Below are 23115 nucleotides of genomic sequence, written 5' to 3' on the forward strand. Positions count from 1 at the left end.
CGTAACCTGTTTTGTTTGTGTTTTAGCTGCGCTGAGTAATGCTAGAAGCCTATGGAGGAAGGTTGGGTCCCTTAGGGCTTGTGATTAATTCCTTTTCAAGAGCACAAAACTGGAAAGAGGCTAAGTACAGCTCATCTGAGTCAAGTTTCTCATCTGAGTCAAATTTCTGGCCTTGTCCCAGGTGGTGTTCTCAGCCCAGACTTCAGCTCCACCGTGCACTCTACACTACCTTAAAACTCTCCACCTGGGCTCTGCAGGTCACAGGTGGGTGGGCTTTTTCTTATTTGTGGCTTCTGTGTTTCCAGGAAAAATGGCTCCTGACATTACCTTCATCAAGAACCTTGGGTTGACTAGTTCCTTCTGCTTCTGTCTTCTGTTAGAAGGCAGGATCTAACCTGCCAAATTTCAGTTGTTTGGCTTAGCCTTCCTAATGCTACCTATTTGAGCACCACCCCATGCTCCCCCAGTCAGTTCAACAGCTGGGTTAGTGGGTGAGTTTCCTAACTGCTGCTGACCGAGTGAATGCAACCATTGAATTCCTCACTGGTGGAAGGAGAGCTATCTACCTGCAAGTTCTTGCCTTTGCAGCTTTGTGAAAGTAGCTGATGAGGCAAAGAGATACAGCCTGTGATTGTGGGCTTAGCTGTGTGTTGCTTCAGTGGATGTGATGTGAGTTCACCCACCAGCCACCACAGTACCACAGGGCATGTGGCCTCCTAACATCTCATGTGCCAACGTCGTTGGTTTCTAGAACTGTCTGCAGCTGGGCTGCCTTGTGTTGCAGACATTCCTTTCCTTTCTAATCTTTATGAAGCTGTGTTTCCAACTTGTGAATTTTTTTAAGAGCTCGCATTGTGGTAAGTTTGTTATAGTCTTTTTGTTGTTGTTTGGCACTGGGAACACAATACAGGGTCTCTCAAGTGTTAGGCAAGCACTTTAACATTGCTCTACATTCCAGCTCTGCTGGATTCTTGCTCAGGGGGGAAAACTATTGTGAAACATGTAGTTCAGGTTGGTTCAAGATGGCCTTGAACTTCTCATCCTACCGAGTCCCAAGTGTTTGACTCACAGGCATGCTTCACCAGATCCAGTTTCTGAGGTGCTGGGATAGGAAAATATACATAATATATACTGTATCACTTCAACCTTGTTTGGTTGCTTTTGTTTTCTCCTCAAACAGGGTTTTGTATCTGTAGCTTTTTTGTTTTTGTTTTCTGAGACAGAAAAACTTTGGAGGCTGTCCTGGAACTTACTCTGTAGACCAGACTAGCCTAGAACTCACAGAGATCCACCTACCTCTGTCTCCCAAAGGCTGGGATTAAAGGGTGAGCCACTACTGCTGGGCCCTGTTTCTGTAACTTAAGGACACCCTAGAACATACTGGCTCTGAGTTCATGTTTTTCCTCCTGAGTGCTAGGATTACACATGTGCACCAGTACACACACCATCATCTTGATCATGTTTTAGTGTGCACCTCATTCACAGCAAGCACTACTACCCAACTACAGAACTTTACATCTTGTAAACTGAAACTCTGGACCCAGTAACTATCTAAACCTCACCCTCTCTAGATCGTGATAGACCATCATTAGACATCCTGTTACTGTGAACTTGACAATTCTAGGTACCTTATATAAGGAGAATTATACAGAATTTTCCCTTTTATCACCAGCTTATTTTGCTTAGCATATCATCTTCAAGATTTAGCTGCATTGTGGCATATGTTAGCATCTCCTTCCTTTTTAAGTAGTACTCCTGTGTGTATTTTACTCATACATTTTCATACACATACTACATTCTACTTATCCACTCATTTATTGGAAGATGCCTGGGTCCTTTCTGCCTTTGGCTGGTATGAATTACGCTGTTACCAATGTGGCTGTACAGTCACTGTGTCTGTTTTTAGTTCTTTTAAGTCTAACCCTGGACATGGACTTGCTGGATCATATGGTAATATTATGTTTGCATTTTGAACAGTCATTCCTCACTCTTGTTTTCTTGGATTTTTTTTTCTGTCTGTGTGCTTTATCGTATGTCATATCCCAACAGTTTTTCTTAGAATTTCTTTTCCCCCGGTGCCCAAGAAGCTGGTTTTGATAATGCCATTAAGGGAACACCGCAGTCTTTGAGAACCATCTCTATGAGAAGCAAGCATCTGTCAGATTCTAAAGTAAAATGTAACTAGAGATAGAATCATAAACCTCCTTGGCAACAAATTCCATGACAGATATAACAGTTATACATCCATTCACAAAATATCAGAAAGTGTTTTTTATAGAATTTGTAGGCAAGCCTTATTTAAAAATCTAAATAAAAATGCTCATTAAATAATGTGTATACATTTATATCAAATTATAGTAAATACAGTTATTCAAAATCGAGTCTTACATTTTGTAGGCTTGTAACAAATGGCACCATCCTTAACAGATAGACAATTTTCATGTTTCCAAGTTCCTTTCGGATCTAGGATGACACAGTTTCCAGGAGACCCTTGGCTCTTCCAAGGGATGTAGTCAAACGCACTGCCGTCGGACCATTCGAAACTTGATTCACTGCCCTGTTTAAGAAGAGTATGGATACTCTGAGCTCAGATGTGCCACTTCAGAAAGAATATAAGCAGAATGCATATGCTATAAGAAGAGGGTGATGATCATTTGCTTATAAATATTGTAAGTTTAGGCCTATCTATGACCTCAGAGATTTGCTTTTGATACAGGAATTTGGAGCATTTGCTCTGACAAAATATATGCAGGACTTTAAATTTAGAAATGGAGGCACTACATTCTGTCTCTGAATTTACTTACTTAAAGACTTCCATTGACTTCTTTAGTAAAATTAAAGATTTAGACTCAGGCCATCGTGTTGTTCCGATTTTTTTTTCATGTTGGTCTTTTCATTATTGGTGGTGCTGGGAATTGAACCTTGGGCTCATCTATGCTAGTTAAGTACTCTACCACAGAGCTGTATCCTGGTCTCAACAGCTATTTTCTGAACTTCATAGTTTTGTGGTTTGCGTCTGGCAACATTACAGAGGTCATCACGCAGTAGGGGCTAGAAAAGGCATCCCCCCAAGGAGCTAGATGAGAGGGGGCTACTTTCAACATTTGCGTGAGTCCATAATCTTATTGCACCCTCCCTCCCTTCTTCCTTTTTATGTTTCTCCATTCTTTTCTAAAGATCATTTAATGAGGCCCAGAACTCTCAATGGATGGCTACTTTTGTATGCCAGACATTATTAGAACTACACACATATAGATACAGGATTCAAATGATGGTACCAAAGATGTGTTATCAACATATTAATCTTTTTTAGTTTTAATTTTTTGAGAATTTCAAAATTGAGTTCTATATTTATACCCTTTCCACCCCAATCCTTTCTCCAACTCCTCTTGTGTCTGTCCTCTCAAATCCAAGAGGTCCTGACCACATTAAGAATTTTGGTTGCCTATTATATGTATTTTTCTGTTAAAATATGAAAGAATGTTATTAGCTGATTTTTCTGAAGAGGAAATCGGATTGCAGAGGCTACATAACTCATTAACTATCAGCTACCACATAAATGACAGATTAATACTCAAAGATTTCCCGATTCTATGCTATTTACTTCAATATGAGCTTTCCAACTGGTCCTTCCCAAACAAGCTCCAGGGATCAAGGATGAATCTCAGAGGTGGACTGTGGGAGCTTAGATCACTACACCCACAACAAAGATAACTCCAAACCAAAAGATTACAACAGTCTATCGAGTTATTAACCCACTGAATCCTAGGGATGGCCTGGACACTTAAGACTCTATAATTTTATTTATTCCATGCCATAGAAGGTAAGAAACAACCAGGAATTAACCCACTATTATATTTTGAGTTATTGTCTTATGCTAAAAAAATCTCCAAGTTTTCAAAGTCATAGCTTTAAAAAATCTCTGGAGACCAAGTGAGACTTACATCATGACTCGAGAGCCCAACCCAGAGAGGGAATCCATCACGGTTCACAATGTCTTCCAGAAAGAGCTGCTCCTTTGGGTTGTGGACACTTGCTAAATGTCTTCCACTCTGAGAACACATGCTCAAGGCCTGGTACCACGTCACCCTTTTCTGAATAACATTATAGACGCCGTCCTCATACGGAATGAACTCTGGTAGTGTGCTATTGCGTTCTTCCTTGTAGTCAACTATAGCATCAAAAACAAAAGGGCTGGTAAGCTTAAATAGTTTCAAATACATGTTTCAGACAAACTAATTTAAGAGGTCAAGTGTAAACTTTGTTTTTCCTATTTCCACAGCACATATACATACATACATACATACATACATACATACATACATATGTGCATATGTACACACACACACATATAGTTGTCATGACATGATGGCAAAATGATTAGCCACTAGGACAAGTGAGACTGACTGTAAAGGAGAGAGTTACCTGCGTTAGGGGAGTCAGAAAGATTGACAAAAAAATCAGGTCTGTAATGTAGGGGATATTAAGGCTAAAGAGAAAGAAGACATTCAGAAAGTATGGAAGTGCTGAAAATAAGCAAATCAATACCAAGACAGTAATGATGGAATGCCCACAGGGACACTGGAGTCCAAGGAAAGAGCTCCTCATGGTCAAGCTGGAAGAGGCGGGTCTGAGCAGACCAGGGATTAGTGTGATACGCTGAACAAAAATCCCAAGTACCAGGGTTTTGTTTGTTTGTTTTGTTTTGTTTTCAAGAACTGTTCTCAGAGACCTCAGGCTGGCCATAAACTTACTAGGTAGCTGAGGCTAGCCTTGATATCCTCCTGCCTTTCTCTAAGTGCTGGGATTAGAGACACAAACCACAGCACTTGGCTTCAAAGTATAAAAGCAATAACTAAGATTCTGAAGTAGGTATAGAGGGTTAAGCAAAGGCTAAAAAGAAAAAATCAGGTTGGTGAGATGGTTCCACCTGTAAAAGCATTTGTTCTGCCAGCTGATAGCCTGAGTTCACTCCCTGGAACCCATATAAGGGTGGAAGGAAAGAAGAAACCACAGAAAGTTGTCCTCTCCTAATTACATGGGTGCATGCGCACGCGCGCGTGCCCGCACACACACACACACACAGTTCTAAATATTAAAAACAGTAATTGAGCAAGGCTTTGATGCTACATGCCTTTAGTCCCAGCACTTGGGAGGCAGAGGAAGGTGGAGCTCTGTGAGTTTGAGGCCAGCCTAGGCTATAGTGCAAGTTCCAAAGCAATACAGAGAAACCCTGTCTTGAAAAACCAAAACCAAACAAACAAACAAAAAAAGCAGTAGTTGAACAAGCAACAGAACTACAGTGATGGAATAGTGATGAGAGTATAAATGACTGAATAAATTTCAAAATGCAGACAAATATCTTAAACAGAAATCCAAATAATCACATAGCTACCCTGCCCTGCATCCCAAAGATGGAGGATAACTCCCTCCTCCTGTAAGTATGGACTGAGTGTAGTAACATCTTTACAGAGAGTACAGCTTGGAGAGGGGACAAAAAGGGTAAGTTTACAACTGAGAAATGAACAACACAATCTTGACCAGTGAGATCAAGGCTAAATCAGCACTGATGTTGACAGTATACATTGTCCATAGGCTATGGTAAAAATGACACCTTCTCCCAAACTCGAAATCACAGCTTAAACAAAACTGACAATCTGGACAATATAATGACCAAATAACCTCAAAACTGTCAAACGAGATGTCCTCACAGTTCAGAGAACTCATGGCTGAGATTAACATAGTATCCTGGATGGATAGATGAACAGAAAAAGTACACTAAGTAAAAACTAGGGGGTATGAGTAAGGCACGGGCTTTAGTTAGTTCTTATGCACCAATCAATGCCGGTTTCTTAGTTGTAAATGTACCACACTCATGAAACATGTTAACACAGAGAGATGGGTTGTGGGATAGCGAGACCTCTCAGTTCTAATGGCACAAGTTCTCTGCAAATCTAAATCTAGTCTAAAATGAACGCTGTATTAAAATGTATGCTAAAGAATAGAAAACATTTTGGCAAGAAGAAAACAAAGCTACCAATACGTGGCCGGACATACAGAGAACGATGAAGTTACTGGCTGAGAGAAAGATGCTCAATGAGAAAAGAGGCAGGGAAGGTGAGGGTTGGGGCATCTTAGACAGCAGGAAGACAGAGCGACTGTCAATACAAGAACACTGATGTGACAGGTCTCTAGCCCATAACTGCAGCACCCAGAGCAAAGAGGTCCACGAGGGCATCGCTGCCACGGGCCCCACGTCAGCGGACGCCTTAGCAGCTCAAGCTGCTACCCCTCAGGTTTTGAAGCTGGTAATAAACTGTACATAATTTACATTTCAAAATAGGCTTATTTAAGGATTAGACAACATTGTAAGACGTGCATTTTGCCTGGAATGTCAAAGTCTACTCAAACATTCTTTTTTATAGACGTTCCATCCCTCTTTCAAGACTCAATCAACTGCCCCCTCATAATTCTTGTTGAGCTCTTCCATTACCAAATAATCTAGACTTGCCTACAAAGGTTGAAATAGTTACTGCTGTCTCACCAGCCATGCTTCCCTTCTGGAACTTGAGACCAGGACTCCAAGGCTTTGCTCTCTCTCTTGCCTTCTTCAGTCCCACACGTAAATGTGAAGGGAGCTCTCCAGGCTTTAGTTTGAATCTCTCTAGTGGAATGAATGGCCTTATACCCTGTTTTCCCGGAGTGAGACCACACCTATTCATGTTGTGGTTTGAATAGGACATGTCCCCGGCTAATGGCACTACTTGGGGACATTGTGGAGCCCTCAGGAGGCAGGGCCTCACTGGAAGAAGGGGGTCACTGGGGTGGGCCATGACGCTTGATAGCGGTGTTCTACTTCCTGTTTACTCTCGGTTTCATGAGTGTGTGACAGGATGGTGGGCAGGCCTCCTGCTCCTGCCATCATGCCTTCCCTGCCTACTGCTATGTCTTCCCCGGCATGATGGACCAGAACCATGAACCAAAACAAACCTTTCTCCCATAAGCTGCTTTCTGTCAGGCTATTTTACCACGGAAACAGAGAAGTGAGGAAGGCTCTTACCCATTTCGATTTTACAGGCTAAAATGCTGTGTTGGTAAAAATGAAGTGTTTCGTCAATTACATTGAAGGACTGAATATCCCAGAAGCCATCAGTACTTAGACCAGCCAAAAATTTGTGATTTTTCACGGCTGGTCTTCCTGCTCTCCAGTGTGTGTACGACAATGCAGTCTTATCAAACCACATCAAAGAATTGTCTAGGAAAGAAAAGATTCTCTGCTTAGAGATTCAGTCCAAATTTCAGTTTCAGTGTTAGCATTTCAAACCACTGATTTATTCCCTCCTTTCTTTACCTTCTGAAAGGTTGTCAGATTAGCTATACCTTTAAAAACGTATCTTCTAATTGTAAGTTTGATTTTAACCTGAAAATATAAATTGTCAATACAAAAAAAATGAACTAGAACTCCACTCTTCAGTAGCTTATATGTCACTTTTCGTCAACTATCCATTCTCCTTACATATACTTTTAACTGTGACATAAACGATTATAACTATTTTAGTTTTTAAAACTCTTGACATCTTAAAAATTAGTGAAAGAAATGATTTTCTCTGGACACAATTGTGCATACTCCCGAGTGAAACATTTTAACGTGCTTCCTTTCAGTGTGGACATCAGGTTCTTAAGAAATGGTGCTGAATAACTGGATATTAACACACAAAGTTATGAATATGAGCTCCTTGCTGTTAACACAATAAGAAATTAATTTAGAGGGGCAGTGGTGGCACACGTCTTTAGTCCCAGCACGAAGGAGGCAGTGGATCTCTGTGAGTTCAAGGCCAGCCTGGTTGACAGAGCGAGTTCCAGGATGGCACTTTGTAGCTTGGTAACAGGACATAACGAAGTTCTACCAGAAACCCACAGTCCCCACTTACTTTCATACGTTACTCCTAGCATGACCCACGAAGCAATATAATTGAAGTACAGAAGCTGCTCAACCACAAAGTTATTCTCCTCTTCATTTCGAATACTCAGAATCTGTGCTTTTGAATCTGTCAACAAAACAAAGTCAGTTTTAACAGTTCCTTTGTGCAGTACTCTCTGCCTTCCCTGAGAGTCAGGAAGTTCTGCTTGCCAGATACAGCCCCCCGGAAACGGCCATCAGCTCACTAAAATGACAGGCTGTGCAGTGTTCACACATTCTGATGAGCACCTGGCTCCGCAGGACACAGGATCCGGTAGCTGAGCAGAGAAATTAAGACACCCACTTCTCTTTCCCTTCATTTAAAGCTCACTCTCTGAAGGGCACAAATCCACACGGTATTAACGGGATACTGTTAAAGACTACCCTGTAATAAAACTTCTTTTGTGTAATTTTAAATTAAAATATAATTAGATCATTTCCTCCTCAACTCCTAAGACAGGCCTGCCTCTTCCTCAGACACCACTGCTGCGTCAGGGTCGAATGTGTTGCTTGGAAGAAAACAAGAGGCTTCTCACAAAAATGCACATGGATGAAACATTTGGAAACACTGATACAATCAAAGTTAAGCTAGTTCATTTATGACAGTATTTCTTTTTTAATTGTTCTTATTTTATTTTTTATTATTGAAGATAGATTTTTTTTCATGCAGTATATGCTGATTGTGGTTCCCCTCCCTCTACACCCCCCACCCAGCTCCTCCTCACCTCCCCTCCCATCTGGATATACCCCTGCATTCTGTCTCTCATTAGAAAACAAACAGGGAGTTAGGGGCTAATAATAAAATAAACCATAATAAGATAAAAACAAAAGCAAACCAAAGGAAAAGAACCCAAGAAAGCACAAGAAACAGATATAGATGCAGACACCAGCTCATGCACATTCAGGAATCCCAAAGAAACACAGACCAGAAGCCATAATGCAGATACAAAAGTCCTGTAGGGTGAAAATAAATAATAATTTAAAAAGGAATAAAAAGAAAAGCCCTACATGACATTATGAGATAAGGAACCTCCAAAGATGCCACTGAGTCTGTTTTCTGTTGGCCATCTACTGCTCCTGGGCATGCAGTCAACCCTTAAGAGTAGTTTGTTTCCCCAGTGAGACTCTGTAGGGACACTAACCCACTGAAGTACCTGGCTCTGGCAGGCCGTGCACCTTCCCCCAACCCCCCCCGCCTCGCTAAAAACTGTTAGATTTCATTCCTAAAGCTGGCCATTTACTCGGCCACTTCCTCCTCCTGAGGCTGACTACCAAGGTCTAGCTCCTTCAGTTTATCCAATTAACATGGCCAATTGAGATTAAACACGTCATCCTCACACCGGGTTTCCCATTTTACCTTCATAAACTGCCATTTTCCTGTGTGCCCCCCCCCCCGTCTCCTCTCTCTGTAGAGGCAACCCTCTGTCCTCCAGGACAAACACTCCTGCCCCCTAGTCCTCTGTCCCCCCCCCCGGGGGAGAAACACTCCTGTCCCCTTTTCCTCATCCTGTGTCCATTACCACCACACCCAAGCCCATTCTAACAGACACCCCCCTTTCCTCCCCTTAAAAATTACACCTGCAAGGTCATTTGCTGCTGTTTTTCTTCGAGTCAGAAAGCAGCCTCTTTAACTTTTCTCCCCTGCTTAACAAAGGGTCTCTGTGAAAACAAGTGTTTGGGTATGGTTTATGCCTAATCTGGGGTTCAGAAGGGAGCTCCTGCTCTCTCTCTCTCTCTCTGTCTCTCTCTCTCTCTCTCTGTCTCTCTCTGTCTCTGTCTCTCTGTCTCTCTCTGTCTCTCTCTCTGTCTCTCTGTCTCTCTCTGTCTCTGTCTCTCTGTCTCTCTCTGTCTCTGTCTCTGTCTCTCTCTCTCTGTCTCTCTGTTTCTCTCTGTCTCTGTCTCTGTCTCTGTCTCTCTCTCTCTCAATAGAACTCTTAAAACAGGTGCTCTTAAGACACAGCACACTTTGGGGGATAATGACTTGATGCTTTCCACTGGAACTCAGCACAAAGTTCATAGTTCCTTCTTTTCCATCATTCACAAATGACAGACCCTCAGGGTTTAACTGGGAACTGTTCCAGGTCTGGAGAGCTCAAAGTGTGGAAGGTCAACCCCCTTTGACCTTGGCTCTGACGAGTGCTGTAACTGGCCTCCTCTCTACACAGTGACCTAGTTCACTTGGGTCTAGCTGCCTCACAACCAGTTCTCTGGTTGTGTGAAAATCAGGAGAATCAGTCACCAGTGCCACTTAGGAATCTTTATAACAGGTGACGTAAAAAGCGAGTATGTCGCAGTACGTGAGGACGGTAGACTATACTCACGCAGTTTCTGGCATAAGGAGTGTACTTCCTTCTGTGTGATTGTCCTATGTCTATTCTTCGTTATCATGAAGTTGTAGCACGAGTTCTGAAATGGGACCCACGGAGTACTCTGCGCAGGAGATGGGCATTTAGCACTGTTCAACGGTCTGACCTCCTTTGAAGTCTCATCTAGGAAAAGAGTTAATGGTAAGAATTCTAATTTCAGACGTAAATGTTAAATCCTGTTCGCAGTCATTAGACTTGATTTGTGGGAAAGCTGCAGGAAGTGAGGAAGTAACAGTCTGGTGAGGCTTGCCTGTTTACACTCGAATATAGCATGAAGAATGCTGGCTCTCTGTGCTGAGGAAATTATCTGACATAATTTTTTTTTGCCCCTGCTGTGGAGTGGAGGAATGTAAAAAATGAGGTGTTTTTAGGATACATGAGTTTCTGTCTTCCTGCATTATTAAATGTCAAGTACCAGGAGCCTCCCCAGAGGAACCTTATAAACATATTAATTAACAATAGGCATCTAACTATAACTGGGTGGTTCATGCTCACATTTCTGCTTACTGACATCTCTAGTTTTAATGAAATAACTTAATGAAATAGTTATTCTCTCAACAAAATTAAGCAGAGATATCATTTAAAACATGGCCTCTAGAATATCTTAATTTTTTCTCATATTATGAAAAAGTCCTATATCTAGAAGATGCAAATATAGATATGCAGAACTGAAAATAATTGAGAAAGATTTACTATGTCTTAGAGACTACTGGGCAATTTTCTCCCATTTTGTGACAAATCCCTTTGTCTCAGAAATAGTGTGTTCCTTCTACCACAAACACACAAATCTGGGTCCCTGATTGGGCTGGAGGATGCATACCCAACTCAGGCTGAGCCCGTTAGATCCAAAGAGTTGGAAACTCACCTTTAGTTACAGGCAGAAGTGAAAGTTGTAGTGCAGCCATGTTCTACTACGTGCAGAGAGATAAGAAAGTTCTGGAGGGACAGAGTGAAGAAACAGAGAAAAACAGAAAGGACAGGCGGTGTCACATCATCTCTGGGTTTCTGTTTTCTTGCTGATACTGGGAATTTTTTATTTGTTTTATTTTTGCTTTTTGAGGCAGGGTTTCCCAGTGTAGCTCTGAATGACCTGGAGTTTGCTACATAGACCAGGCGGGCCTCAAACTCACAGACAGTGCCTGCTACAGGCTCCTGAGAGCTGGGTTTCTGATATTCCTTCTCTAGATCTACCCTTGTTTGCAGAGCGGTGTTCTGAGTTCCGTTTTGACTTAAGCTACCTTGACTGTCTTGCTATTCTGTGCAATCAACAATCACCTGCGTCTTTGTTTTTGAGACGGGCTTGCCTGGTAGTCCAGGCTTGGCCAGGCTTGGCCAATCTTCTGCTCTACCTCTGAGTGCTGAGATTAAAGACAATGTGCCACCATGCCTGGGAGTTTTAACAGTGGCTTAAGCTATTAGTTGTTGGTGTTACGAATTAACTAAGAGAGAGTTCCTATGAGTTAGTTTTATAAATACATGTGAATAAAAACATGTAGGATGAGGCTGAGTCACAATGGGACAGTCAACACTGTCAGCTGATATAAAAAGAAAATCCGAAATAAAAAGTGATTACATCCGGGAATCCAGTCGAAGAGAGGGAAGAGGGACCATATGAGCAAGGGAGGTCAAGGTCAGGATGGAGAAATCTACAGAGGTAGCTGAACCAAGCTCTGTGGAAACTCATGAACTGTAGACCTACAGCTGTGGAGATTCCAGGGCACAGAACCAGGCACTCCATATGCGGGGGACAGCTGTGGAGCTTGGGCTATCAAAGGACCCCCTAGCAGCAGGACCACGATTACAAACCTGGTACATGAGCTAGCTTGCTGGAGCCCACTCCCCATGGTGGGAGGCCATGCTCAGCCTTAATGCATGGGAGAGGGGCCTGGCCCTGCCCAAACCTATTGTGTCAGACTTTGTTGACTCCCCATGGGAGCCCTTACTGGTGAAGAGGAATGGACTGGGGGTGGTCTGGGGGGAGGAGGGGAGGAGGCAAGGGGAGGTGTGTGTGTGAGAACTGTGGTTGGAATGTAAAATGAAATTAAAAAATAAAAATGGCAAAAATTAATTACAAAACAATTTATAATCAATAATTCTTGAGTACAAATGTTTGCAGCAAATTTTTGTTGAAAAAAATGGGCATGACGGAGCTGGAGTCGTCTCAAGGGTTAGGAGATGTCTGCTCCCACAGACCTAGCTTAGATTCCCAGCACCTACACGGGAGCTTACAACATCTGTGACTCCAGTTCCAGGGATCTAGCTTCCATGAATACTAGGCATGCACATAGTTCACAGACATACACACTGCCAAAACACCCACACACATAACAAAGTAGTAAAAATAATTTTTTAAAGGATGTGATTTCCTTATAATCCCCAAGTAAGATTTTGTAAAACCGAATGAACAAAATTCTATCACACTTGAAATTTACATACTTCCTGGGTAGTAGCAAATGGCCCCAGGCTGGTTCTCATCACAGTCGGCTGTTTTCCAGAATCCATCCGTGTCTAAGATCACACAGTCATCAAGCTTCTCATTGTCGACAGCCCAGTTACTAAAATGAAGATATGTCCCATCTGACCAACCAAAGTTCAGTTCATCCTGTGAGGTGCAGAAATTCATTTCAAAGAGATGATATTCACACTATCCCTCTCATATTATTTTAACCAGTGAGGCCAGATAATTGTTGGTTGTATTTTATATTGCGTTAAGCACTCTCTCAAATCTTTGGTAAATATTGACTTGTTTAATCCAGCTAAAAGCCATTTGAGAGGGGCACTGTTATCTCCCCTTAACAGATCAGGGAACTGAGGGTGCAGTGCTGGGACTCCATTCAGGCTCTTAGACCCTGTGTTCCTAACCATCATACGCTCTGCCCACAGATCTTAAGAACTGTTTGTTGGAAACCAGAAAGCAAAAGTGGAGAGAGGACTACTGTTTGCATGGAGTACAATGGAGATAACATAGCATACTAGAAAGAGCAAAATCTGGCTGTGAACAGGAGTCCAATCACGTGTGAGCTTTTGATCTGTCAACTTGACCTTCCAAGTTCCCAGCCCCGCCCCATCTGTGAAATGGCTGTGACACAAGACTAATCAAGTGTAAAACGTACATTTCCTTTGTCTCAGCTTAAGTCGATGCAATTCACACGGGTCTCTGGGGCAAAACAGCCTCCTTTACAGTATTTATATCATTCTGGAGGCCTCCAAACACTTGTCTTTAGAACAGGGCCTGACCACCCACCTGTCTTGAGAATGACTTTATGAGGCTGACACTGGGTTTCAGGGATAGTTAATGAAGCGTCCCCCTGGTGCCATCAGGTGCTAGGCCTTAATCACCAATTCTGGCCCAACTGTACAATAGAATGAAGCATTTCTGAGGCCCAAGGGAAGGTCACACACAGGCTGCTTATTTCAAAACCAAATGCTTCATTATTTTGGTAGTGCTAGGGACTGAATGCAGGGCCTCCTGGCTGCTAGCAAACATTCTTCCAGTTAATTCCTAAGCCACTGTGGGGCTTTAAACTTGCCCCCTGGGAGGCATGATTTTACCTACACCCTGGCCTACACTGTCCCAAATTCTTCCCCTGTTCCACCAGTCCCTGCCAACAGCCTTGGGAGCCTCCTTCTATCACAGACAAATCCTCTTTTGTATTCCCTGTCTGCAATGAATGTGAAATCTCCTGATCAAGACTATAAGCACTTAACCCTTCTAACACCTAAACTTTCATTGATCTTAATTGGAACTTGCCTTTTTCCAAGCTAACAATCTGTTTTAGCTGCACGAGGGAAACCTGTTCATTCTTCGTCCTCAGATATCAAAGGACTGTAAGTGGAGGGCTAGTAGGTATTATGTTCTTTGGTGTCCCTTGATGTCCATTCATTTACAGCAAACTCCCAGGATCCATGCCTCTCTCTGATATATGTCTTATGCGAGGCTGTATACACTGTACACACTGACTTTCAGATGTCTTAAGTACTGCTGTGACCCTACTCTGGATTTCATTTAAGCAGGAATTGTTATAGTTAGGACACAGTGAGCATGCTTTATTTCAGGGCAACAGGACTTTCCTTATAAATGTATATAAAAACAGCTGTGCCCACAGTTGCAGGCTCCATGCTGCTCTTGTCCTCACTGTACTTCCCTAGTGACATGTTACTTGAGTAAGGTCTTGCATTACTTCTATTCTGTTTCTAAAATTTCAGTTGTTTTCAATCTACACCATTACATCTTCATATCCTGCCATGTTCCAAAGATTAAAAGCAGCTTATGAAGACACACAGACAACAGCTACACAGGATATGTAAAACGAAGGGAGAAGGGAAAAGAGAACTGCAAGTCAAAACACAAGAGAGGCTAGCAAGATGGCTCAATGGGTAGATCACTTGTTGGACAAGTCTGATGACCTCAGCTCCCTCCCTGCAAACCATTCAAAGGACAGACTCCACAAAGTTGAAGTTGTCCTCTGATCTCCACATGTGTGTCTCCATCACACACATACACACACACACACACACACACTCTCTCTCTCTCTCTCTCTCTCTCTCTCTCTCTCTCTAATGATTATCATGATTATAGGAAACAGACTAAGGAAAAATACTAAAGTCATTAAGTGGAAAATGGGAAAAGTTGCCAGGCAGTGGTGGTGCATGCCTTTAATCCCAGCACTCAGGAGGCAGAGGCAGGTGGGTCTCTGTAAGTTCAAGACTATCCTGGTCTACAAGAGCTAGTTCCAGGCCAGCCTCCAAAGCCACAGAGAAACCCTGTCTCAAAAACACCGAAAAAAAAAAAAAGGGAAAAGTTATGAGACATGACTCCATCTGTTTTAAAAATAAACCCATAGATACAGTAACTCAAGAACACACACCAAAATACCCATGGTAAACTTCTGATACTTTAGCAACAGTGACTTTTTAATAAACAGTGAGAATCTTGCTTGGCAGGTTGGGCTGGTCTGGAACTCATTTTTTTTTTAAATCAATAATGATTTTTTTTATTCTTTTTTTTAAATTTAGATAAGAAACAAGGTTGCTTCACAAGTCAGTTCCAGGTCCCTCTCCTTTTCCCTCCCCTCCTCCCGTGCCTTCCCCCATCCCCCCCCCCCCCCCCCCGTTATCCCCTCATTCCCCCACTGGAACTCATTTTTAAAGCCCATGCTGGCCCTGTTCTTAAGACAATCCCCCTGCTGCAGCTCCTAAGTATTGGGATTACAGGTATGAAGCCACCACACCTCACTAACAGTGATTATAATGCAGGTGATTTTAATCTTCATTCTTTTAATTTATTATAGTTTAAAATTTTAAATCATACATGTTATGTGTATATGATGTCTCAGTGTGTGTAATGTGTTCATGTCTGTGTGTGTGTGTGTGTGTATGTGTGTGTGAGATGTGCATGTCTGTGTGTGTGAGATATGCATGTCTCTGTGTGTATGTGTGTGTGTGTGTGTGATGTGCCTGTGTCTGTGTTTATGTGCACATGCGTAAACATGTACCATGGCTTGGATGTGGAGGTCTAAGGTCTGTCTCAGGTGCCAGGCTTTACCTTTTATGCTGTCCCAGACAGGGTCTCTTGTTGTGGAACAATCTTTATACACTGTAAATAAGAATTACTCTCATTGGTTAATAAAGAGCTAACTGGCCTATAGCTGGACAGGAGAGTCAGACTAGAAGACTACTTGGAAGAAGAAGGGTGGAGTTAGAGGAGTCACAAGCAGATGCAGAGAGAAGCAAGATGGGCATGCCATACTGAGAAAAGGTACCAAGCCATGCGGCAAAGCATTGATAAGGGATATGGGTTAACTTAAATGCAAGAGTTAGCTAGTGACAAGCCTGAGCTATTGGCCGAGCATTTATAATTAATTAAGTCTTGATTTGGGAACTGGCAGTCTAGAAAGAAAAGTCTGCCTATTTGAGTTTTAAATTCTTCCTTTCTCATCTTTGGTTGAGGAGACCTGACAACTTCCTATTCCAGCTCAGTCAACAAAGATAAATAAAAAGAACTCAATGCGTCACACCTGCTAGAACGTCTTCGAAAACCCCAATCTTTCGCTTCACGTCAAAAGACAAATGGCATAAAAACAGACATTCATGGAATTAACCACATACAGTTTTAGATGTTGCCTTCTTTGGGTCTACGAGAGGAGCTAGCAGGAGGAATGGGAAACTTACGTCTTGACTGGAGAGTCCGATCCAGAAGGAGGTGTTGCGCAGGGTGGCCTGCACGGAGAGGAAGGCTTGCTGGTAAGGGTCTGTGATGCTCACCAGCCGCATGTTCTCGTTCAGACACTCCTTCAGAGCACCATGCCACGTCAGAGGCTTCGAGATGATCTTGTACAGGTTATTTAGATATTTTACAGTTTCCGAATTAGTCTCCCAGGGCCGTCCGTCTTCATTTTCTATTGTAAAAGAAAAACAGTAACAACAGTTCCTCCCACACACTATGCTGAGTCATAGAGGTCTGTCGGACTTCCAGATTTCATCCCTTACCAGTTTACATCAGACATCATTGCCTATTTATTTCAGAATTTTGTTGAGAGATTAAGCTATGTCTTGCTGAATGGCTTAGGTAAAATATGTGACTTGTAACTTGCTGAAATTGGGACACTTTTGTTTAGTTCTTATTTGAGAGGAGAAAAACTACACATAAAACCTGCCTGCAATAAGATTATCATTCCAAGTTGGTGACAAACGCCTCCTTTTGTGTAAACTGCTTTGCCAGGAAAAGTATTTAAAACTCTCTCCTTACAACATCTTGATCACCCTTCACTGCCCCAAAGGTCAGGGACTCTCTAAAGAGGGGGCAGAAGGATTTTAAGAGCCCGAAGTTGGGCTGGACAGCTATGAAACAGCATCTTTGGGACATGGCAGGACTGCTGCACTTATAAACTCCCAGTGGCTTGGGTACCAGTAGGAGACCTGCACAAGGCCAAGCCGGTGGTGCACTTTGACAGGGAAGTGGTTCATGAGTCCCAACCCCCAACTGAAGACCTATGAACAACTGATGATTCCAGTGGAGGACAGCCAGGTTTCTTTAAGAGCATGGCTCATGGTAGGTTAATCAGGTTATAGCCAGGACTATACAGGCAGCACAAATTGGCCTCAATAGGCTATTGGAAAACAACTCAAAGGAAATGAAGTTTTGGGAAAGGGTAGGGAGAGAAGGATGAATGTGGGAAGGGTTGGGGGATATTTGTGTGGGTGTGGTGTGGTGTGGGTGTGAGTGTGTGAATGCACCCAAAATACATTGTATGAAATTATCAAAGCATCAATAAAACTAGTTCCAAAAAGTGTCCCCTTACAAAGTTTTCAAGTGGCAGAGTTACCCTGGAAAAAAATCTGCAGAGCCGCTTGTTACTGCCTTATTCCTTATCTGAATAAGAAAGTCATTAGAGAGGGTGGGACAAATGGGAAAAGATTAATTTAGCAAAAGCTTTGCTAAGGAACATGAAATATGTGCTTAAGGGTCTCATATAACAAAAACTTTTAGTTAAAAACTTACGATGGTTAATTAAAAATAATGCAATATATTTCCAAAAAGTGGGTAGTTTCTATTTAATCTTTTTCTCTTACAATGTAGCCCTGGCTGTTCTGGAACTCACTATGTAGAACAGACTGGCCTTGAACTTACAGGATTCATTCTGTATCCCCAGTCCTGGGATTACAGGGCTATGCTACCACATCCAGCTGGGTTGTTTCTACTTTTGAAGTACACATTATATATTATTTTAACTATGGGAAAACACAGATGGCTTCATACATGGTGTTTCCTATAATTTCTGTCAGCTAAATTTAACAGTGTTTGTACAGTACTGAACTTTTCCTCAGATTAAAAACTAAAATCTGTAAGTGTCTAAGTAGAAAGAACATTCAACTATAGCTTATTAGAATATTGAACTATGACTTTCATTAGACAAATATTAACATGTTCTACCATAGATTTAATTTTTATATTTAACTGTGGTAATATCTGTAAAAAAACAGTCTATAAGAGATAATCTGCCTCACTGTGTCAACATGAACTTGTCTATGCTAAAAATGTAAGATACATAACTATAAAATTATATGAATTCATTTGTGAGACTTCAGTAAGAAGCCCTATGTATCTAACAGCATAAACTATGGTAGCTATCTAGGTGACAGCTGATACCTGAGTACTTCTGACAGAGAGACAGGGAATGGCGTTCGGAGCAGGAGGTAAAATTCCAGGTCCCAGTGAGTGGTGACTTTCTGAGATTGAGCATCAGGGCACAGTGGTAGTGAGACTCTTCGTCAATAAACTAAAAAGAAAATATTAGTATAGCTATGGGACTAATGCTCTGAAGATCCTTGCAAGAAAATTTTGGATCTTAAATAGTTTCTTCTTCCCCCTACAAGACCACATATGAACCAAAGCCAAAACCAAACCAAAACAACTCTTGAGAGAACTTACCATGACATTTCCAAAGAACAAAACAACAGCAACAACAAGACTTGATATTGTGGAATATTCCCTTGTGCTGTGTGAAGTTATGTCACTGTGATTGGTTTAATAAGAAGCTAAATGGCCAATAGCTAAGAAGGATTTTTCAGGACAGAGAGAAAGTTGGGAAGAAAGGTAGAGATGCCAGGAGTCAACAGCCATATGTGGAAAGAGTTGGACACACAAAATGGGATAGAGGTAAAAGCCATTTGGTAGGACATAGATGAAAAGATATGGGTTAATTTAAGTTCTAAGAACTAGTTAGAACAAGCCTAACCTACCAGCCGAGCTTTGTAATAATAGTCTCTATGTCATGATTTGGGAGCTGGCAGGAGGGACAGAAGAATCCACCTACACCATGACAAACATTCAAGGCATAAAAAGTCAATTAATTTTAGAAATTCAAAGTGTTAACATAGATACACATATTTTCAAACAAAGAAAACCCCTTAGGAATAAGGCAAAAGTAACTACAGGAATTCTAAAGGAACTGATCAGTCTTAATAATCCAAGTAAGCAAAATTGATTAATTAATTAAATTTAATACTTTTCATGTATGTACATGTTTGGGTGTATGCTCATGAGCATGTGTGTGGGTGCATGCGCGTGAGACTTGAGGCTTGGCACCTGGATCTCATGTGATGGAAAAAGAAAGCCAACTCCCATAAGTTGTCCTTTGATATCCACACATGAGCAGTGTCATGAACCCACATACAAACATACATACACAAAAGAAATAAACATATGTAAAAAAAACAAGCTTATGCCAGGAGGACAGATTAAAAAATTGAATTACTAAATAAATATTAAACCAAAATAGAAATCAGGTAATTGCAGACAATAATGAGAGATATCCAAAAGAGGATATAACTAAAACTTATATAGAGGAAAATATGTATTATTAAGTGTATTTGAAAAAGGGAAATTAAATGAACAATTCAATGTGAGAGACAGGATAGAAGAATGTAGAAGTACTATTAATAACTATAAGTGAAGGACAGGACTAGAGGTTAGAGAGGACAGTGCAAAGAAACGAAGATATGCATCTGATTTTGTTTTGCACAAACTAAGGTATAGGGATTGAAAAACAAACAAATTGTACACATCTGTATTCTAATACATTAAAGAGTGTCAATGATATAGACAATTTTTTTTAATCATAAGGAACTGTCAAGCCCCTTAATGTTCCAGGAAGTTGGGAGAAAACTGGTAATTTACACTGACGGATATTGAAAAATACCTATGTGTACTGGACTAAAACTTGAAATATGATTTTTATACAATCATTAGAAGGCCAATATAGACCCACTAAGAGCTCTGGAACTTAAGAGTGGAAAGTCGATCTTAGGAAGCTCTAAATAATCCTCCAATGGCATCATAAACCCATTTGGAGGATTTGAGGCTGGCTCCTCATCTCTTACTCAAAGTCCCTTTACCATTAAAGATATTTCTAGCATTCTGTACACAGTTTCTTCATTAGTGCTGGTGGGGGCCATAATTCCAGAACACAGACAAGTTCAGTTTGTTTGTAGCACTATCATAAGAAAACCCGATAATACAGTTTTAAAAAAAAATCAACTGGATGAACAGAGATGAAAACATTCCCAAACAAGCACTAACAAACCCAAGCTGGCACGACAGGAAAAATTATAATCTACTCAGAACAAGTAGATTTGGTGCCTGAAACACAATCTCTTCATTTGTCTTAACCACCTGCCAGTCATCTAGTGGGAAAACTATGCGATAATTCGCAGATGACAGAAACAAGGCTTAGAATTGAATGCTTCTTCCCATTAAGAAATATGAAATACACCTGTAACAGAATGCTAAGTCTCACAGCTATCAGAATAAAACCAACAAAAGCTTGTAGAGAGGTCTGCTAACCTCCAGATCTAGTGTAGGGAGGTGGCAACCACTCCCTTTGTGCTCCGTTTTCGCAAGTCCTAGAAGGTGTGGTGAAGTCAGAGGTGAGAGGAGTAGCTATAGTGACTATAAGGTCACAGTTTTATGCAGATTACAAATGGCCTACTTAGAATCCCCAGAAGACCTAGTGACAAAATCTTGAGACGTGGTTAAGAAATTCAGTGAGATGGGTGTGTACTGGCTAATCTTTACCGTGAACTGGAGTGATTCAGAACTACCTATATAAAATGGCCAGGTAGTGGTGGCACCAGCCTTTAATCCCAGCAGAGGCAGGAGGATCACTGAGTTGGACGCCAGCCTGGCTTACAGAGTGAGTTCCAGGACAGCCAGGGCCACACACAGAGAAACCCTGTCTCCAAAAACAAAAACAAAACACTGATGAGGTGCCTCCCTGGGTGTCTGTGAGGACTGTTTCATAGAGGAAGACCTGAAGGAGAAATGTGGGTGACGCCATCTCATGGGCTGAGGACCCACCCACACCTTACAAAAGGTGGGGGGCGGTGTGGGACTAGAGGAAGTAAGAAAGCCAGAGAGGAGCAGCCCACTCTGCTCCCTGTCCAGAACACTGTGAATTCCTGTGCTGTACTGTGTACCCCATCACCATGGACAGAAACCTCCTGAAACCATGGTTCATAACAGATCCCCCCCCAATTGTTCAGGCATGACAGTTACTTGAACCAAAAGTAATTGCTATAGGGGGAAAAAATTCACACAAAAACCCTCAGGCCACAGCTTTCTAACTATGTGCAAGACAATCAAGAGAAGACTGCCATTCTCAGAGGTTGAAAGGAAGGTAGAATCATATAAAATTTCACAGTGATCTAAAGTAAATGATGAGATGCTGTATATCACATTTCTAAATCAGCTGACTGACAAGTGTCCCCTAGAATCTAGTCAGAGTCTCGCCAGGAATTTAACTGTTGTGGCAATCACAAAGTGTCTGTGTAACCACTGTCAATATAGTGACCTCTTCTGTGGTGATATATTATTTATGATTTATTAAAGCTTGCCTGAGGACTCAGAAAGCAAAGTCAGCCACAAGCCACAGAGGTCAGGCAGTGGTGGTACACACTTTTAATCCTAGGATTTAGGAGACAGGCAGATGGATCTCTATGAGTTCAAGGCCACCCTGACCTACACAAGGGTGAAGAATAACAGAGTTCATGCCTTTGATCCCAGCACTAGGGAGGTGGAGACTGGAAGATATGACAGGCCAGAGAAAGGAATATAAAGAGGAGGAGATAGGAACTGGGAGCTTTTGCTTCTAAGGAATCGTGGAGACAGGATTGCCATTTCAGCTCGGTAGACGAAAGATCTACTGGCTTGGCTGCTTTGCTTCTCTGGTTTTCAGCTTCAAGCTTGAACCCCAATATCTGTCTGTAACATGAAAAATAAATGACCCAAAGACTAAAATTTGGGTTCAAACTTCAAGCTGAAGAACAGAAAAGCAAAGTAGCGGGCCACTAGCTCTTACCACTACCTCGGGCTTAATGGGCTGATCCTGTTCCTCTCCTCAGCATGGCTGGAGAATGAATGCCTGATACTGAATACTGAAGACCTTGCTCCTATCTCTTATACCCCTGCAGTGCTGGGATTAAAAGTGTGTGACCTCGGGTATTGAGATCATCTTTGGGTGAGCTGTTTCTCTTTAGGACTGGATCAATCTGTGTAGATCTGGGTGGCCTTGGACTCACAGAGATCTGACTTCCTCTTAATCCTGAGTTGTAGGATTAGGGGGTGTGTACCTCCCAGTTTCTGGCTGCTGGGATTAAAGTTGTATATCACCACTGCCTGCCTGATCTCTATATCTTGAGGCTGACTTTGCTTTCTGAATCCTCAGGTAAGTTTTAATAAATTATAAATAATATATCACCACATCTGTCTCTGGGTTTTTACTTTTCATAATACACTCTTCCCCTCCCTTTTTTCCATTAGTGAGAACATCAACCAGAAATTAAGTCTATGATACCTCACCTGAAAAAGAAGCGGTCAGTTTTGTCTTTTCATCTTGAGAGACTGAGCACTGACACCCCGCACATCAGGTAAAACATTTGTATTGGTTTCTGGACAGTTACAAGGCTGTGTAGCATGTGCTAGGGCATCTGTGCCTCTGAAAACCAGGCCGCCCACTTGAAGGCTGTGGTCCCCAGAGCTGTACTGAGCTGAGATTCTCCTGTTTAGCATGTGCATCCAGTAGTTTTGAGAATATGTGCAGAACTGTGCAGTCATCACCTCAATAACAGCTAGAAGATTTTTACTTTTCTAAAAGGAGCCTCCCACCCCCGGCATCACCCTTCCAACCTCCTTGCCCTGTGGAAACCACTCTTTACTCCATCTCCCTTAATTTGCTTGTTTGGATCATGCCATGAAGTAGGAACTAAGCAACAGACGAGTCCTTTATTATT

At 41.9% G+C, this 23115-nt stretch overlaps 1 protein-coding gene and 1 long non-coding RNA gene across 4 annotated transcripts in view; one reads left to right on the top strand and one right to left on the bottom strand.

Moving 5' to 3' along the window:
* Nucleotides 1–23115, bottom strand: part of Ly75 (lymphocyte antigen 75) — a 134054-nt gene that overhangs the window by 51462 nt on the left and 59477 nt on the right. For all 3 annotated transcript variants that reach the window (XM_040744842.1, NM_001281884.1, XM_040744841.1), the window contains exons 24-31: nt 18476–18605; nt 16498–16724; nt 12763–12928; nt 10282–10449; nt 7932–8048; nt 7061–7255; nt 3945–4171; nt 2389–2557 (exon numbers count right to left, since the gene is read on the bottom strand). In XM_040744842.1, coding sequence (XP_040600776.1) covers nt 2389–2557; nt 3945–4171; nt 7061–7255; nt 7932–8048; nt 10282–10449; nt 12763–12928; nt 16498–16724; nt 18476–18605 — 1399 coding nt within the window. The remainder of the gene's footprint in view (nt 1–2388; nt 2558–3944; nt 4172–7060; nt 7256–7931; nt 8049–10281; nt 10450–12762; nt 12929–16497; nt 16725–18475; nt 18606–23115) is intronic.
* Nucleotides 1–23115, top strand: part of LOC121140359 — a 62506-nt gene that overhangs the window by 24522 nt on the left and 14869 nt on the right. Inside the window, exon 2 of the long non-coding RNA XR_005877149.1 lies at nt 22646–22752. This is a non-coding gene — a long non-coding RNA (uncharacterized LOC121140359). The remainder of the gene's footprint in view (nt 1–22645; nt 22753–23115) is intronic.

This window comes from Mesocricetus auratus, unplaced genomic scaffold (assembly GCF_017639785.1).
Source record: "Mesocricetus auratus isolate SY011 unplaced genomic scaffold, BCM_Maur_2.0 Super-Scaffold_100004, whole genome shotgun sequence".
Classification (NCBI taxonomy): Eukaryota; Metazoa; Chordata; class Mammalia; order Rodentia; family Cricetidae; genus Mesocricetus; species Mesocricetus auratus.